The 19,328-nt window shown below is 46.4% G+C and overlaps 1 protein-coding gene across 1 annotated transcript; it reads right to left on the minus strand.

The window, feature by feature from the left end:
- Positions 1-6,108: 6,108 nt before the first annotated feature.
- On the minus strand, positions 6,109-19,019 carry LOC146334558 (protein S100-A4-like). The gene is made up of 3 exons (XM_084823910.1): positions 18,918-19,019; positions 8,997-9,152; positions 6,109-6,343 (listed from the first exon to the last, which is right to left on the minus strand). Exons 2-3 carry the CDS (start codon positions 9,135-9,137, stop codon positions 6,179-6,181), a joined length of 306 nt encoding a protein of 101 aa, XP_084680036.1. The 5' UTR covers positions 9,138-9,152; positions 18,918-19,019; the 3' UTR covers positions 6,109-6,178.
- Positions 19,020-19,328: the final 309 nt, after the last annotated feature.

Here is a 19,328-nt window from a genome sequence, read left to right on the forward strand (position 1 = left end):
TCCTCTGTCCCCACCACTGGTTATGTTTAACAACCAGTCTGATGAAGAGCTCTGTAGAACTTGAAAGCTTGCTCACAACCTTCTGACATTTTGGTCTGCCTCCTCACAAAGGGTTAAGAACATACAAAGAGCCCTGCTGGATCAGACCAAGGCCCATCTTATTAATTAATTAATTACATTTATATCCGGCCTTTTTTCCTCCTTAAGGAACCCAAGGTGCCTTACACAATCCTCCTCCATTTTATCCTCACAACAACAACCCTGTGAGGTGGGTTGGGCTGAGCGTCTGTGACTGGCCCAAAGTCACCCAGTGAGCTTCCATGGCAAAGTGGGGACTAGAACCCGGATCTCCCGACTCCTAGTCCAACACTCTCGCCACTACGCCACACTGGCTCTCAGACCTCCCGACTCATCTAGTCCAGCATTCTGTTCACACAGCAGCCAATCAGTTGCCCAGGGGAAACCCATAAGCAGGACATGACTGTAACAGCACCCTCCTGCCCATGTTCCCCAGCAACTGCTGGACATAGGCATACCGCCTCTGATACTGGAGGTAGTAGCATACAGCCATGAGGACTAGTAGCCATCAATGGCCTTATCCTCCTTGAATTTGTCTAACCCCCTTTTAAAGCCATCCCAATTTGTGGCAGTCCTTACATCTTGTGCTGGTATAATTTAACTATGTACTTTGTACAAAAAGCATTTCAGTGGGTCTACTCTCTCTTTTTTTTTTAATGCTGTATTCATTCCATCATTCCAAATTCTTTCATTCCATCATTCCAAATAAATTCATCAACTGCTTTCATATTACATCCATTCATAAATAAAAATATTAACTAAGAAGACCTATAAACATAATCAAACTCATACCAGTCAAATAGCCCTGTAACAGTAAACAAGGCTGCACTGAATCCTGAACTATCTCATTCCAATATAAAATAAAGAGACTCCTTTTTACTATCATGGAGAGCCAGTGTGGTGAAGTGGTTAGTGTTCGGCTGGGACATGGGAGACTCGAGTTCTAGTCCCCACTCGGGCATAAAGCTCAGTGGGTGACTTTGGGCCAGTCACTGACTCTCAGCCTAACCTACCTCACAGGCTTGTTGTGACGATAAAATTGAGAGGTGGAGGATTATGTGTATGCTGCCTTGTGCTCCTTGGAGGAAAAAAGTTGTAATATAAATGTTAATAATAATAGAATGGTTCACTAACTGCCTTTCTCTGACTCTAATCATCTTAGTTAATTTCATCACACAGGCCATGCACCCATCAGCACTTTTTGGAGGGTGAACTCTCTTCCCCCTATAGTTCATTGCCATATGGGCTGCTGCCAGTAAATGAACAGTTATTTCCACATCATCAGTTGGGAAAATATCCTTAATAAATCCAAATAAGAATATCAGTGGGTCTACTCTAAGCATAACTAAGTCTGAATCCAACCAAGCAGGATTACCGTACTTCCTAACTGCCTATAATTTAGGGGCACGTTCCGTGAGAGAGCCGGTAACCTAACTCCCTTTCCTTGGGTGAATATTAACAACCTCCCTCTGACACAAACAAGTCTGAACCTAGCTGGAGACGAGGCCCCACACCTGGCAGGTGTCTGAAAGAAACACAGACCCATCTTTGAAATTATCTCTGGTCCCTGCGCCTCTTTCTTTTTAATCTCAGTTCGTTTTCTGTGATGTGGCCCATCGTATCTCCTGTGTACAGGAATTGGACCCTCATATAATAACAGACGCCGCGGCTTTGTGTCTAGACATGAAACAGTCAACAAACACCAGATAGTTTTTCTTGCTTCCGATCTGTACGGACAGCATACAGCTCAAGTACTCATTAGCTTCTCTGTCCCAGAATACTCCCCAGCCTACTAGTTCTGTAGAAGACCTGCAATGGATGATTAGCTGGCGGAGTCCATTGCTGGGAAATCTGGCCCTTTGGGGGCACGCCAGAGTTCCCTGGTGGGCTTCAGCTTGCATTTGCTCGGAAACTTTTTCCATATTTTTAAAGATTTGTGGAAATAGACATTTGCTCAAATAGCAGCCACCATTTGCGCAAATGTGTATTTCCACAAATAAAAAAAGTATGGGAAATCTGCTAGCTGGTCCGACTTGCTGCGGACAGAATTGGGCTGGCTAGTGGAAGGCAATCCGAAGTCCGGAGGGCCGAGCCGATGAAAACCCATTGAATCATAGAATCATAGAATAGTAGGGTTGGAAGGGGCCTACAAGGCCATCGAGTCCAACCCCCTGCTCAATGCAGGAATCCAAGTCAGAGCATCCCTGACAGGTGGCTGTCCAGCCTCGTCTTGAATGCCTCCAGTGTGGGAGAGCCCACCACCTCCCTCAGTAATTGGTTCCATGGTCGTATTGCTCTAACAGTCAGGACGTTTTTCCTGATGTTCAGCCGGAATCTGGCTTCCTGTAACTTGAGCCCATTGTTCCGTGTCCTGCATTCTGGGATGATCGAGAAGAGATCCTGGCCTTCCTCTCTGTGACAACCTTTCAAGTACTTGAAGAACGCTATCATATCTCCCCTCAGTCTTCTCTTCGCAAGGCTAAACATGCCCAGTTCTTTCAGTCTCTCTTCATAGGGCTTTGTTTCCAGTCCCCTCATCATCTGTGTTGTCCTCCTCTGAACCCTCTCCAGTTTGTCTGCATCCTTCTTATTATGTGGTGCCCAGAATTGGACACAGTACTCCAGATGAGGCCTAACCAGTGCTGAGTAGAGGTGAACTAGTAGTTCCCGGAATTTGGAAGCTATGATTCTGTTAATGCAGCCCAAAATGGCATTGGCCTTTTTTGCAGCCACATCACATTGTTGGCTGATATTCAGCTTGTAATTGACAACAATTCCAAGATCCTTCTCGCTTGTAGTGTTGTTGAGCCACGTATCCCCCATCTTGTAACAGTGCATTTGGTTTCTTTTTCCTAGGTGCAGAATTTGGCATTTATCCCTATTCAATGTCATTCTGTTGTTTTCTGCCCAGTGCTCCAGTCTATCCAGATCACTTTGAATTTTGTTTCTGTCTTCCAAAGTATTAGCTATCCCACCCAATTTTGTGTCATCTGCAAATGTGATCAGCATTCCCTGCACCTCCTCCTCCAAGTCAGTAATAAAAATGTGGAAGAGCACTGGGCCCAGGACTGAGCCCTGCGGTACCCCGCTTGTTACCTCTCCCCATCTTGAGAAGATCCTACTGAGAAGCACTCTTTGAGTCCGATTCTGTAGCCAACTGTGGATCCACCGGATCATTTTTTAATCTAGCCCACTTTGAGCTAGTTTGCTCATCAGGATATCATGGGGCACTTTGTCGAAAGCTTTGCTGAAGTCGAGGTATATGATGTCTACAGCATTCCCACGGTCCACAAGGGAGGTTACCTGATCAAAAAATGAGATCAGATTTGTCTGGCAGGTTTTGTTCTTGACAAATCCATGTTGGCTTTGAGTAATCACTGCATTGTTGTCAAGGTGCTTCCAGATGGATTGCTTTATCATCTGCTCCAGAATTTTCCCAGGGATTGATGTCAGACTGACTGGTCTGTAGTTCCCAGGTTCCTCCTTGATAGGGACAACATGAGCCCTCCTCCAGTCATCTGGCACTTCCCCTGTCCTCCATGATTTCTCAAAGAGAATAGACAGCAGTTCTGAGAGCTCTTCTGCCAGTTCCTTTATTACTCTAGGATGCAGTTCATCTGGCCCTGGAGATTTGAACTCATTCAAAGTAATTAGGTGTCCCTTGACCATATGCCTATCAATCTCAAGCTGCAATCCTGCCCCTTCAGCCTGCACTTTGCCTTTGCCAGGGGTTCATAGACCCTCTTTTGGGAGAAGACTGAGCCAAAGTAGGAATTGAGCACCGCTGCCTTTTCTTTGTCATCTGTTATCATTTTGCCATCCTTATTTAATAGCTGAACCACCATTTCTTTCCTCTGCCTTTTACTATGCACGTAGCTGAAGAAAGCTTTTTTGTTGCTTTTAGCATCCCTCGCTAACCTCAGTTCGTTCTCAGCTTTAGCCTTCCTGACGCCATCCCTGCAATTCTGTTCTACCTGCCTGTACTCTTCCTTTGTTGCTTGGCCTTCTTTCCACTTCCTATATGTGTCCTTTTTTGTTTTCAGGTCATCCCTAAGCTTTTTGTGAAGCCACATTGGCTTCTTCTGTTGTCTTCCTCCTTTTCTTCTAGTTGGAATTGTTTGTGATTGTGCCTTGAGAATTTCCTTTTTTCAAAGCTCCCACCCATCTTGGACTCCTTTTCTTGTTAGCGTTGCTTGCCATGGGACCTTACTGATCATTGTTCTGAGTTCACTAAAATCAGCTTTTCTAAAATCCAGGGTATGCCTTTGGCTACACTCGGCTTTTGCTTCCCTTAGAACCAAGAACTCAAGTACAACATGGTCGCTTTCCCCCAGAGTTCCCGTAACTGCTACTTTATCCACTAAGTCATCTCTGTTGGTTAGGATCAAGTCAAGGATAGCCGATCCTCTAGTTCCTTCCTCTACTTTCTGTAGGAGGAAGTTATCCGCCACACAAGTCAGGAATGTCCTGGAGGGGCCATCCACCCCACAACCGGATTCCTCCGACATCTCCATTATTAGCCTCCAAACAGGGCCTTCTGGATTACCACAGTTGATTTAGGGCTGTAGTCAGGCAATTTTAGATTGGACAGTTGGCCTTAATGGGGTGCCTCCCCTTCACATGGTAATGTGTATTACTTCACTTATTTCAAATTGTGGTGAGCCAGTTTTGCAGGCCCTACTCATTCAGTTGAATGGGACCCTATTCGTTTGCCCTAAAGTCTTACCCTGTTGGGGCCACTGAATGGGTCTATGAGAAACACGGTCCTGCACATGAGTTAGCATCACACAGTGACCAAGACGTTGAGCTACGAGTGCGGGAATCCCTCCATTAAATCCCCCTGCCATGAACTTATGATGAGGCCCTTAAGCAGCCCGCTTCCTTTCTCATCCTTGGCTCTCCCTTGCCTGCAATATGGGAATAAATATCTGTATGCCCCGGCCGTGGGCTGCTAAGGTTTGGAGGTGCTGAGATAATGATAAGCCAGACCCAGGTTTGCTTACAAGGAGCCTTTATTAAGTACTTACAGCACACAGGTGTACCCAATGGTTGGATCAGACAGCTTCTCTGAACCCAGAGCCAAGGGGTACAATGGGTTTTATACCATACATGTCAGCAGTGAGGCAGTATGACAGAAGCGAGCGTTAATTAGCGTTCATTTGCAACTTTCCCAGCATAGGCTAACAGTACTTGTGCAGAGGGGAAACAATCAGAACTTTCCCAGCACAGCCGCCTGTAACTCGGCATAAACAGAGCCTCACTTCCCAGGCACATCCTAGGCCCTGATAAGATACTAGCCTTCGTTAGCATGGAATGTGCTGAGGCTGCGCTATCGACCTTTGACTCATCTCACATGCTCAGAGGCCCACTAGCAAAGAAATTGCACTTATAATGAACCTAAGCCAAGCATTATGGATCTCTAGGCCCCTCTAAAACTACAGGTGACTTGGTTACACTCCTGGGGCCAATACAATATCTCACTCACCAACTTCGCAGGGTTGTTGCAAGGATTCCAAGAGAATTATGTGAAGTGCCTTGCACAGTCCAATGTGCAATATAAATGCTACATTTGATTATGACTAGCAATATTCCAAAGAGCTGGACCAGAGTTTGCACCCCGAAGAATCTTTTTTTTTTTTTTTAATGAGCAAGGATTCTAGTCCTCAGTATTTTTAGAGGGGACCATGTGTGTGTGACAAGGGAGGCTGAAATGGTGGCAATCCATGCAGAGAGTAGGAACCTGGATGGAGTGGCAGAGGCTCCGTGGAAGTCCATTCCCTTATGTGTCACAACTGTTCATTCCCATGTGCAATTCAGCAGGTGTGGTGCATAAAAGGACGACTCTGCCACAGCCTCTGTCTGTCACCTTTCACAACCCTGTCACCTGATTTGCATAGTGGTGAGAGCCAGCATTGCTGGCCTGCCAGCCCTTGCTTGGTTCTCGCAACTATAGTCTCTCTTAAAACATTTTTAGCCACCCTACAGTTTTCTGTGAATTATGGACCCAAGAATAGAAGACAGGGAGGCTTAATAAAAAGAACATTTTATTTTTAATTGAAATTGGAACACTCAGCTGTGCAAGTGTTTCCTCCATCAGGGCTTATTTCCTGGGGAGTGGAAGTTTGGGGCAACTCCGAAAGAACTCATCGAATCCCATCGACACACATGCCAGGAAGCAAGAGAACTCCTGGAAGTCCACTTCATTGTCCCTGTTGTGGTCCAGGTCGCTCATGATCTTCTGAAATTCGGCCCCGTCCATTCGTTTCTGGGAGTGTCAGAAAGAGAAAAACAACTTTAACCGAACCTTTAAGACATTGGAGCCTGAGTGTGCTTGTTTTTTCCCTCTGCCCTCCTCATCGCTTTATCCTTTTGTGTCATATCTTTTAGATGTGTAAGCCTGTGGGCAGGGACTGATGATTAAGAGGTGATATGACAACCGTCTTCAAATATCTGAATAGCTGTCACATAAATGATAAAGCAATTAGTTTTCTGTCGCTCCAGGGTGTTGGCCCCAAACCATTGGGCTCAAATATCAAGAAAGGGGATTTTGACAAAACATGAGGAAGAATTTCCTGATGGTATGAGTCATTCCACAGTGGAACAGACTGCCTTGGTAGCTGGTGGCTTCTCTTTTGTAAAAGGTTTTTAAGCAGAGGTTGGATGGCCACCTAGCAAAAATGTTGCAACACCTGATTTCCTGCATCAGCAGGGGGGCTAGACTAGATGATCTCTGGGTACACTTTCAACTCCATGATTCTATGTTTCTATTGATCATAATTATGTCAGCTGCTTTGGGAGCGTTTTTGGCTGAAGGGTGGGATAAAAACACATTTGATGAATAAATAAAATTCACTTATTCAGGTCGGGCAACAGGTGTGTACACAAATGGCCAGTAATGAAGCACATTTTTCTGCACTTCTCTTGAAGGTCCCCCTGTCTATCCATCCATCTGTTAATAGTTATGCCACTTTCTTCTCGTTCCAAGTCCTGCTTTTCCGGCCAATCTTGTTTTTCTCCACCCCCCCGCCCCCTTTCCCTTTCAGCCAAACCTGACCTTTCTCTCTAAATTTGGTGACTTGTCCTTTGTGTTTTGTTTTTCAAAATACAGATTCCCTTTTGTCAAGGCTGGAGGATGGTAACAGGGAGGAGGGGGGAAGATGGATAAAATGAAACAAAGGCTACAGAAAACTGCTCATTCACAGCACTCTGGGTGGAATTCAGGAATAATAACCTTTACAAACTTACAAAGCGGAACAGTGGAGGGGTTCTCTAACGCATCAGTTCCACTCCAGAGCCAAGAACGCAAACGTTCCAGAACTCAAACATCCCAGAACTGAAAAATGCAGGTTGAAATGTTGGATGAGGGGAATTTTTGGAAGCATTCCTAAGAAGTCCAAAATAGCCTTGAAGGATCCCATTTGGCCCAAATGTATATTCAGTATGGGGCTTGAACAGGAACAAGTGGGATTTTCCTGCAACAAAATGGTGCAGCGTGAAGTGTTCCGCTTCAGGGTTCCAACGAGCCATGCCTGCTTCCAGAACACTGCCGCCCAATTTTTTGACCCCATCCAGACAGTCTGCATTCCCTCCCCACTGAGCATGCTCAGATCTCTTTGGGTTGTTTTCATTAATCCCTCCCCACTTAGGGTTTTTTTCCCCCCCTAATCAGTTCTTCTTCTGCAAACCTCCAGATCCCTGGGACTGTTGATACCTCGCTCTTGTGTGTAGATGGGGCTGTTTTGGTGACCTAAGGACCGGCATTCGGAAAATTAAGATCACTGTTGGTGTATATGATTCTGGAATTTCCGAATGAGGTTTGGCAGGTGGGGGCCAGGACGTTCTCCGTGATGGCACTTCACCTCTGGAATACTCTTGCCAGTAAGGCCTACCTCATGCCTAGGTTGCAATCCTAGTATCATAGAAGGGGTCTTGAGGATCATCTAGTCCAACCCCTTGCCCAAAGCAGGGTCTGCAATATGGGATACATTGTGTTAGGGCAACATCATACTGTCCTTACATAAATCTATGGTGCGACCACACTTGGAACAGTGTGTGCAGTTCTGGTCACTGCACCTAAAAAACGATTTTGTAGGGTTGGAAAAAGGGCAGAAAAAGGCAACTAAAATGACTGAGGGGCTGGAGCAACTCCTCAGTGAGGAAAGGTTACAACAGCTGGGATTGTTTAGCTTGGAAAAACAGTGAGTGAGGAGAGACATGATAAGAGGTCTACAAAAGGATACATAGTGTGGAGAGAGTGGATAGAGAGACATTTTTCTCCCTCTCTCATAATGCTAGAACCTGTGGGGTCATCCCAAGAAGCTGATTGGTGGGAGATTCGGGACAGATGAAGGAAGGACTCCTTCACATGGCACACAGTGAAACTATGGTATTCGCTACCATAAGACAGTGATGGCCACCAATTTGGCACTCCTTCACATGACTCCTTCACATGGCACACTCCTTCACATGGCTACCATAAGACAGTGATGGCCACCAATTTGACTGGCTTTAAAAGGGCGCTGGACAAATTCCTGGAGGAGAAGGCTATCAATGCCTACTAGTCCTGATGGCTATGTGCTACCTCCAGTACCAGAGGCAGTGAGCCTATGTATACCAGTTGCTGGGGAACATGGGCAGGAGGGTGCTGTGGCACTCAGGTCCTGTTCGTGGGTTTCCTGTGGGCAGCTGGCCGGCCACTGTGTGAACAGAATGCTGGAGTAGAAATTTCCACACTAAGAGTGACAAGCACCCTCAGGATATTAAGCGAATGGGTAAGGTCTGGAGTCGAGGTGCACCCTACAAGACTTGATCATGCCTTTCGGCATGTGGGGAGCACTTCCGCTTTTCAGCAAGTGCTGATATTTGCGCCCGGAGATTAATGGACCTTCATGTCTCGCCCTGCCACCGGCGGAACTCACGCTATTGAACGCAGGCAGTTCGTTCATCAGAAGCTCTTTCAGCTCGGACTTGTTGAGCTTGAACTTGTCGCCCTCCTTCGTGGAATACTTGTGGAAGGTGACAACAATGGTGGCCAAAGCTTTTTCCAGGGAAGTTGTCATTGTGAATGAACCAGCCTGAAATGTAAAGGCAAGGATCTCAGAGCAACGCCCCACCTGTCGGGGGGGGGGAGCAAGAAGGGAGCAGGGGGCCAACTGAGCAGGAGTCTGTGTTCAGGGCAGGGATAGGGAACTTCAGGCCTGGCGGCCAAATCCAGCACTATGGAGGTCCCAATGCATCCTTTCCAGATGGCCCTGCCCCCTTGGTGGTTTCCTGGGTTTTGCACATTCCCTCCCTCCCCATGCTAAAGGGTTGAAATGCCTCTCCTAAAGCTTCGTTACTGGGCAGGAAGAGCTTTCAGCTGAAATGAGCTGGTCTTGCTGGTAATTCTGCCCCTGCCCCTTTTGCCTGTGGCCACACCCACCACTGGACTGTGGCCCCCGAGAGCTTCTCCAAAATGGAATGCGGCCCTCAGGCTGAAAGAGGTTCGATGCCCCTGCAATATACTGACGGCCACCCTGGCCCAAATGTGCCCGGCTGACATTTTTTGGTATTCTGGCCCCACCACCTTTGCCTTTGGCCATTGGAATGCATCCTTTAAGCGCTTCTCTAAAATTCAGTCCAGCCCTTTTGCTGAAAGAGTTTCTCCACTCATGGTTCAAGAGAATAGTGAAGGGGTGTGTGTGGCTATAAAGATGGTGGTAGAATAATAGATGGGTGGAAACAAAGAGGCGACAAGTGGGATCTGCATGCAACACAAATTTGCAGCATGGAATGCTCTCGTTCAGGGTTCCAGCCAGCCATGCCCTCTTCCAAAATACTCCATTCCATTTCTTCTCCCCCGGTTTTCCATTTCCCCCCTCCATTTCCCCCCTCCAACAGTCAGTTAGCATTTTGCTAATGCTGAGCATGCTTAGTCCCCATTGGGCTATTTGGGAGTGTCCTCCCCGACACACACTAAGAGTTGTTTCCACTGTAGATTTTTGGGACTTCTGCAAACATTGGGGTTCGCCCCAAGTCTGCTGAGACCTCCCTTTTGTGCCTGGGTGGTGCCGTTTTGGCTACATAAGGATCAGCGCTCATGTACATATTGATGATGATGATAAACAGAGTAAAAGAGAGGATGTCTGCTGGGTCAGGCCAAGGCCTGTCTAGTGTCCTGGTTCCCCCAGTGGGAAGCCAGAGGCTTCGACGAAGCCCACAAGTATAATGGCAACAACCCTTCTGCACATGTTTGTTTTCATATTCACAGATAGACTAGATTGGGGTCCCCAACCTTTTTGGACCCATGGGCACATTTGGGAATTTGAGAAACTGTTGTGGGCACCACTACGAAATGGCTCCTGCGGTGGATGTGGCTATTCACATAATGACTGCTGCGGGGGCCTGGCTAGTCAAAAGTAAGCTAAGGAGGGGCAGGGGAGACAATTAGTGAGGCTGGGGGGGGGAGAGGAAGAAGACAGTGCAAACACTTTCCAAGGTTTTTCTTAAAACGATTTTTTGAAGGGGGCAGGGAGGGGAGAGCTTAGCTGAGCACAGTTTGAGGGCACCTGTGCGTGCTGTGCTGGGGACCCCTGGACTAGATAGCAAAAGAAAGTTAGGCTCAGCTGCATGCATTTGACGCAGGGTGTAGTGTTAGCCCTTGACTACATCAAGGTGCAGAATTCCTGTGGCAGGGCCACAAACGATACTCTCACCATCCCGAGAATCGGGCTGCTTTGAGGAGAGGAAAATCTGGCAGGATTTGCACATCACTGGAGTTCCTTCCAGATGAGCAAAGAGCCCTAGAGTGCTATGGCCAGAATATTTGCTCCTGAGGGTCCCCCCCCCAATATTGCTAATTAAGGGGAGGGAAGGAAGGGACTTACCCCCAAAAGAGAGGTCGCAAGGATTCCAGAACCGATGGAGAAGACGTCTGAAGATGTGGTCAGAGCGTGACTGGTAATGGCTCTTATACCATCTCCAAGTCCAGCCTCCTGAGATACTGCCTACCTAGATGGTTTCGTATCTGCCAATCGCAAAGGGCTTCTTTTGTGGAAGAAAATTTTTCTCTTTCCCAAGAGATGGGGTTCTCCAGAACTAGCCAAAGAAGAAGGCCTGTCCCAAACCCCACCTGATTTCCATCCACTCCTCATTTTTGCCCAGCGAGGTGTGTAAATCCATCAGCCTCCTCACATGGGCCACTGACCTCGCGATCTGACAGGGAACGGTCTACTGCTCTCATTGGAATTTACCACCCTGAGATGTGATCTGTCATCTAAGCAGAGGTGCTGTGTGGAGCATGGAATCTGGGCGTTTCTCACCTCATTCAACCCCTTCCGACTGGGGGCAACAGTTCCCTTTTCTCCCACTGCCACTTTCTTTCTGATGGCAATGACAGAGGTGTAGAAAATGATGCCTGGTGTGGAGAAAGTGGATAAGGAGAATTCCTAGAACCCAGTGGGGTCATCCCATAAAGCTGAATGGTGGGAGATTCAGGACTGATACAGAGAAGGGCTACTTTACATGGCACATATTTAAACTGTGGAACTGGCTACCAAACGTTGTAGCGATGACCGCCAACTTGGACAGCTTTAAAAGGGGATTCGGGAAATTCATGGAGGGAAAGGCCAGCAATGGCTACTAGTCCTGATGGCTATGTATGACCTAAAATGGTCAAGGGGCTGGAGCAACTCCCCTATGCGGAAAGGTTACAACAGCTGGGATTGTTTAGCTGAGAAAGGAGGCAAGTGAGGGGAGACATGGTAGAGGTGTACAAAATTATGCCCCGTGTGGAGAAAGCGGAGAGGGAGGCATTTTTCTCCCTCATAATGTTACAGCCCAATGGATGTCATCCTATGAAGCTGATTCAGGACAAATAAAAGGAAGAACTTCTTCGCACAGAGCATAGATAAACTGTGGCATTTGCTACCACAATATGTAGCGATGGCCACCAATTTGGATGGCTTCAAAAGGGGGGTTAAACAAATTCCAGGAGGATAAGGCTATCAATGGCTACCATTCCTGATGGCTCTATGCTACCTCTAGTATCAGAGGCACCGGTTGCTGGGGAACATGGGCGGGAGGGTTGCACTCCTGTCCTGCTTGTGGGTTTCCCGTGGGCAGCAGATTAGCCACTGTGTGAACAGAATGCTGGACGAGATGGTCTGATCCAGCAGGGCTCTTCTGATGTTCTTATCAGCTTGCCTGTTCTGACGGTGTGTTTTCTTCAGGAGAGGGAGCCTAGTTCATTGGCAGAGCACAACCTTTGCATGCAGATGGTCCCAGCTTCAAAGCCCAGGGATCTCCGGTTAAAGGAATCAAGTTAGGAGATGGTAGGGAAGTTCTTTCCCTGCCCGAAGCCCTGGAGAGCCACACCCCCACTCAGAGCAGGTCAAATTCCCGGACCGGGTGCCTTCTGGATGTGTTGGACTACAATTCCCATCAACCCCAGCCAGCATGGCAGGTGGGTGGAGCGACAATGCTGGATTAGATGGGCCAATATAAGGCAGGTATCCATAATCGTCCAGCCCAATTTGGAATGCCAGCTTTTAAATAGGATTTGGTCTCCTGTCTGATCTGGGAAGTAATATCAATACGCGGACCCAAGTTTCTTTCAAGTCTTGGACCAACCCTAAAAATAACACTACCCAAAGAATGGATATTCTCCACCAAGGTCCTGCACTCAAAATTATGCAAATCTAGTAGATTTTGGAGCAAATCCATTCTCTGGTGTTACAGTCATTTGCAAAAGTATGTTCTGAGCAACCCAATTATTCCTCCAAAGCTTATCAGGAACTCCTCGATTGAGGAATTAGTTTCAGTTTGTTTTTGATCAGGATTTGCCTTGTTCACACCTTCTGGTCCAAACCCAGACTCGGACACAAACTGTAGTCGAAGTCCATACATTTCTGAGCTTGCACTGTGATTCGCGGACTACAGAAGATGTGTTCGACAGCTAGCATACATTTGAAAAATGCGCATAAAAAATGTGCGCTTTTGAAAATCACATGCCAATACGCTTTAATCCATGGGAGAAGAATGTGTACTTTTCAAAGGTGTGCATCATAGATGAGTACATTTGGAAAAATACACATGAAAATATGCATGGATTTTCATGTGAAACGAAAAAAACAAAGCTTGCCATCTGATACGGACTTGAGTTGGGATGAGCTTCGAGATGGAATTCAGAGAGCTTTGTTGAGCTCACGTTTTGCTGATATGCACATCTCTACTCATCACACTAAGTTGTAAGAAGTGCTGTGCTGGATGTAGGATGGCCAGGTGTCCGACTTTTCAGAGGACAGTCCTCTCTTTGAAGGTATCATCTCTTTGAAGGACTGCCCAAGTCCACTAAACATGCGTAGGGTTGTGCCTTAAGAAGGGAGAGCAGCAGGGCGTGAAGTTGCCCATTAACATTTAGCACCTGGACAGCAGACAGAGCAGGTGCACAGGTCACCTGAACAGTCTTCACTACTGCGAGATGTATTTCTATTTAAATGATCGTTCTTCTCTCTAAATGTGCATTTATACATCTACATTAGTATATGCAAATGTAATGCAATTTGGGTCCTCCGGTTTTGGAACCAAAGGCCCAACGTTTTTTTTTTAAAAAATCAGTAGCACATACATGCATTTTCAGACAACCGACAGGCTTTCTTAATCCTTTTATATCCATTTCAAGTTGTACCGGGGTAGGGTGGGCCAGTCATAAACACAAAGCAGGGGAAGAATACAGGAATGAACATTGGGGAAATGAAAAAGTTTGTCGAGAGAATTCTGCTAGGGAAAGCTGGTAAGGGGGAGCAGCAGGATGGAGGCAGGAAACGGGGGGCGAAAGCCTCCTTATTCTCCCTTAGATCCCTTTCGTCATAACCAAAATTACCTGAGATAAAGAGAACTCTTTGGAGAGATGATCCCACACACGCGCCCCCCGCTCCCCACCTAGCCGTTGTTTCTTGAGTTCCCTTTTCATCGCTAAACCAGGTTGATGCTGGCTCTGGGCCAGCGTTTGTTCAGCCAGGGAGTCCCACCCAGTTCTGGGAAAGGAAGATGCAGTTTTCAGCGGTCATTGGCCAAGTTTTTGGCAGGGGTGAATTCATTGATGAATATGCAATTGACTGTGGGTGTGTTTGTGTTTTAAATGAAGTGATTGACTTCAGGAGCAGCAGTTGGCCAGCGGAAGTCCACAAACCGAATCCGGCTGGCAGATGGCAGATTCCTATCTCCAGGAAATCCCAAACCAGGGCCCTTCGAAGAGGTGGGACGGAGCCTGGTTCTCTGGAACAGGGTGTTTCTCCTTTCTCTTGCAAACACCAGGCTCCAAAACTAATTTAGTACTGGAACGTGCTGTCATCCCCCAGACCAGAATGCCCAGGGTGATCTTGAGATGGAAAATGAAATCAGGGAGGCCTCCAAATGAGGTGTTGTAGTAATGGGTGACTTCAATGACCCCCACATTGACTGGAGAAATGCATGTTCCAGCCAGCTTCTCGAACACAAACCGAAACAAAAATTTTACCCATGCGCACCAGCCAAATTCAATAGGGTTGGCTCTTCCTACTGTGGAGAGGAGCATGTTGTACATGCTTGCAACATAGCTGTTAAAGATGAGGAGCCCGTCGGAAAGAACAGGCAGCAACCCTAAATCAGCACTAACATGACTGATTATTCAGGGATTCAAAGACAGACAAGAGCAAAGCATGCAAAGACCCCCGGGCCTGGATGGAGAAACCTGTCCATTTCAGTTTTTCCCACATTCACCTTTAAAATAGAAATAAAAGTCTCATGTTATTTTTATCCCTGAATCTGGAGAATTCCAGATTTGCAAATTCTGGTGAATTCTCATCAAAACCAAACTGAAATGAAATTCTCATCTGTCCCAGTTCTTGGGTGCGGTATACTCAATCCTGTTTGAAACCATTTGTGATGTTTGAGTCATTTTATTGTTGTTTTTAGTATTGTATTATTTATTCTCATCCCAAGAGCAGTTGCCAGTTGGGTGATATGTAAATTGAATAAATAAATAAAAATAATTTGGGTGAATGAGATATCACCAGCTAAAGTCCAACCATTCATGTCTCTGGTCTCCTTGTAACAGCTGTCCTACCAAAATCCAAGATGGCAACCTTCATCCTAAGAAACTCTTCCTCCAATCCTCGTTAGCTTTTCCTTCGCAAGTAGGATACTGGCCTAATCTCACTTCTGCCCCCTTAATCTCTGGCGCTGGGAAGTCCAGATAACGCTGTTTGCTCTGGCTTCCAGCCCTGATTTTATGTTTGGATTAGTGAGCTTTCTCTGGGGTTGGGTTCCTGGGGTGTGACAACCGAGGACTTTAGTGGGACATTTCCATATCTCTTTGGCTTGGCAGCAAGTATGGTGTGTTTGTGAGTGTGTGCACATGTGTGTGTGTGTGTGTCTGTGGGAGATAGTTGCACTCATTGTTGCCTCCTGTTTACACTTTGAAAAATAATATGAGTGTGTTTGATAAGGAGGTGTGGCAGGCTGATGAATCACCCAGCTCCGAAATTCACCATGGAGAGATGGAGGCAGTTGAATGCTCCCAAAAGACAGACAGAATGAGGAAAACTCTTACAGGAGGGGAGCGGAGTAGCAGTGTTTCCTTCAGCTTTTGGGGGTCCTGGGAAGATGCCCTTAGTAAGCCTCTTCCCTGACCAGGCCCTTCTCCTTGCCACTGTCACCACTGCTCCTTCACTTGCCCTCTCCCTCTGGGTCCAATCCATACAGTTGCCAAAAGGAAGAGAGCAAGACAGAAAGAAGTTGTTGCCCCTTCTTCTCGCTCTGATCACTGCTGGTTGCTCCTTTAGAGATGGTAGGTGAACAGGCAGTGATAGAAAGGAGCTGTGGACAATTGATGCTGATGTTTGGGCCAACATGTGGGTAAGACCACCATATAAATCTATATCAACCAGCACTAGAGAAATGTCTTTGAAGTACACATGGACTCGGAATTGGTTCTGTTGAATATATTTGTTGAAGTGAATAGGAATCTGAAGCACAAGGAGGTAATTTCACATCTTCTATTTGCTGCTAGAAAAGTAATAGCGCCACATTGGAAGGACTTTAAATTTACAGATTTGAAAGGGAGGTATACAGTGGTGTGGAAGACAGCAATAATGGAAAAATTGTCATATAAATTACAGGTCATGAGAGGCCAATGAAAGTATGATTCTTTCATCACTGTTTGGGTACCGTTTATTGAGTACACTGATGTACTGGGACATGGTCAGATGGTCCCACTAAGGTATAAATCATTATGGCTGTTGGGAATGGTCCTATTTTTCCTGGCTTGGATATTTTATATCATTTCATTTTTAACGTTAAATATGCATCTGGGGGGACTTCGTATTTTGTAACCTGATGGGAGAGAAGGGAGGGAATTGTTTTATAGTTTTGTATTTTGTATAACACAATAAAATTATATTTAAGAAAAAGAAAGGAGCAGCACCTTCTGGTTCAGAGGTCAGCAGCAGGTCCACTCTTTGGCTCTGCACCTCAGTACATGCCCCATGGTACCAACCCCTGGTGCTGACCCTGAGACATAGGTTAAGCAAGAACTATTTTAATGTATGCTGGGCTGTTGAACCCGAGGGCCAAGTTCAGTTTTGGAGAAGTCCTCCAGGGGGTGCATTCTAGTAGTGGGAGGGGCTGGAGGCCAAACAGGGTGGAGTCAAAATACCAAAACTACCAGCATATTTGAGCGTAAAGCTCTTCCTGCCAGTCACCAAGCCTTAGGACAGGCATTTCAGCCTTTCAGAGGGGTCAGGGGAGAGAAATGCACAAAAATTGGGAAGCCACCAAACAATCGGCACTTGGGGGAAGGGGCGTGGTGACAGAAGGGGGTGTGGCCATCTGGGGAGCTCCAGAGGGCCAGATGTGGCCGACAGACCTGAGGTTCTGCACCCTGCTTTAGGTTGATTTCTAAAGCCAATCGAGTGAGCTCTCTTTATGAACTGGTATTTCTTCTTCACTCCTTCTATAACCTTGCCCATTTTGTTGTTGTTGTCTGAGCATTCTAGCTTTGGGCTCAAAAATGAAGCTATGAAAAAACAGAAATCAGGTGGAGCAGCTTCTGTGAGCGGAGGAGTGCTTGACAGAAGGCAGATCCTGGATCAAATCTGCCCCAGCATTCATCTGCAGCAGACGAAGGCGTAGTTCTGAATGAAGTACTAATCCTGTGTCAGGGCTGAGAGCAGGTGCAGGAGTGGGGTTCCATGCTTCTGCCTGGGCGGGGGGAGACCCACCGCATCGAAAACTAGCTTTCTATGTGTATAGAATTTATTTTTATACAAATTGGAGGGACATTCAATCAGGCAAGCCCCCCCCCCCACCATCGCAACTTTAAGTGGTACAGTCCAGATACAGTTATAACACCTCAGTTAGAATCAGGTCATAGGTAAAGTGGCCAATGAGGCTGACCCCATAGGTAAAGGCAGGAACAGTGCCAAGCCAAGCATTATCTAGGCTCAGCCTTGCAGCAGGAATAGCAGCTTTAGAATGGAAGTAAAAGGAAACAGAGGTCTGCAGCCACCTCCTTTTGTCAGCCCTTTTGGGGGAACTCTGATTGGTCGCCAAGAAACTGTTTCGCTGGAACAGATGACACTGAAAGAAAGTTGGCTGGAGCTGGCAAGGTTTAAGGAAATTGGTTTGCTGAAACTGACATGACTTTCAAAGTGTTGCTGAAACTGACAAGATCCAAGACAGAAGTCAAGATCATTGTCTTGGCCTCAAACAAGGATACTACTTAAAGAAGGGGTGGGAGGGGGGGAGGTCCCCCCACTGCTTCCCCTGTATTTCCAGGCCACATGTGACACTCCTCAGTTTCACTTACATCTCAGATTGACTATTATAAGGTATAATATGTATAGCCTGGCCTCAGTTATCCACGCTGCTTGGTAAACTTCAGGTTAGACTACTGTAATGTGCTCTACATAGGGCCACCTTTGAAGACTGTTCAGCAACTGCAGTTAGTACAGAATGTGGCTGCTAGATCATTAACCGGGACTAAGTGTTATGATCATATGATGGCTGTGTTATGCCAACCACACTGGCTGCCAGCCCATTTCTGGGCCTATGCTGGTTTATGGCCAGAGTATTTGAAAGACAACCTGTCTCCAAATGTACTTACCCATACATTAAGATCTTCAGTGGAGGGCCTCCTGGGGGTGCCCCCACCATCTAACAAAAGACAGGTGGCTACCAGGGCCTTCTTGATCATGGTGTCAAGTTGTGGAACCTTCTCCCCAGAGAGGTTTGCCTGACATCAACCTTATTTCAGCACCAGCCCCCAAGCAAAGACCTTTTCCTCTTCCCAATCTTTTTAGATGCAGTTTGAATCCTGGCTGTTTTATGCTGCTTTTCTATCTTTTTGTGGCTTTGAGCTTATTTTATTTTCTGTGTTTACATGTAAAACAACTGTTTTATCATTTTTGTAAATTTCCCCAGCAGTATGATTGAAGGTTGGTATAAAATGATTCAAATGAACAAATCTTTGAAAAAGCATCTACCACAAATGTTCTTAAAATAGATGACTTGCTTGCTTTCCACTTCTTCCCCTCCTCCTCCTCCTTTTTGCAAGCTTTTAAACCATTCTGTGACTCTCAACATTTGACACCCTTGTTGTAGCCTGAAATGGTTTCTTCTCCGGTCTCAAGACTACCGCAAAAGGGCAATTTTCATCTTTTGCAGGGAGGGCTACAAGCTCTCTCAATTATCTTACACCCGCAATGCAAATCCAAAGAAGTGCGGAAACAAACCATTAGCCAAGGATGCAAATTTGCTTCCCCCAGGAATCTGGGATTGGCACTGCACCAGGCTCTATCCCTCACCCCCAGTGTACACACCTTAAGCCTCCAGGTGTTCAAAAACTGGTAAGACTCGACAGATGGATCCAGTTCGTTGGGAAAGTTCACTTTCAACGGCTTTTTTCAAATGCAGATCACCACACCCCTTGGCAGTTGCTTCTGCCTTTGCTTTCTCTGTCTCAACCAGTAACCATCCATGCCCCTTCAACCATCTTGTAATCTTCCTTAGGCTTGCTACCATCTGCAGTAATGCTAAAGGAGTGAACTGCAAACCGCAATAAAGAAGCAAACTGCTGTAGAATATTGGACACTCCATTTATTTGTGTGCACATATTTTCAATGACGATCCTCAAAGCAGGTTGCAACTGAAGTAAAATGAATAATACCAAGCTACAACAAATTTAGGGAGACGTGAATCTTGTAGTTTTGATTTCTCCCACATTTGAATTG

The sequence above is a fragment of the Heloderma suspectum genome, chromosome 17 (assembly GCF_057233095.1).
Source record: "Heloderma suspectum isolate Gila_16-S chromosome 17, 16-S_ref, whole genome shotgun sequence".
Classification (NCBI taxonomy): Eukaryota; Metazoa; Chordata; class Lepidosauria; order Squamata; family Helodermatidae; genus Heloderma; species Heloderma suspectum.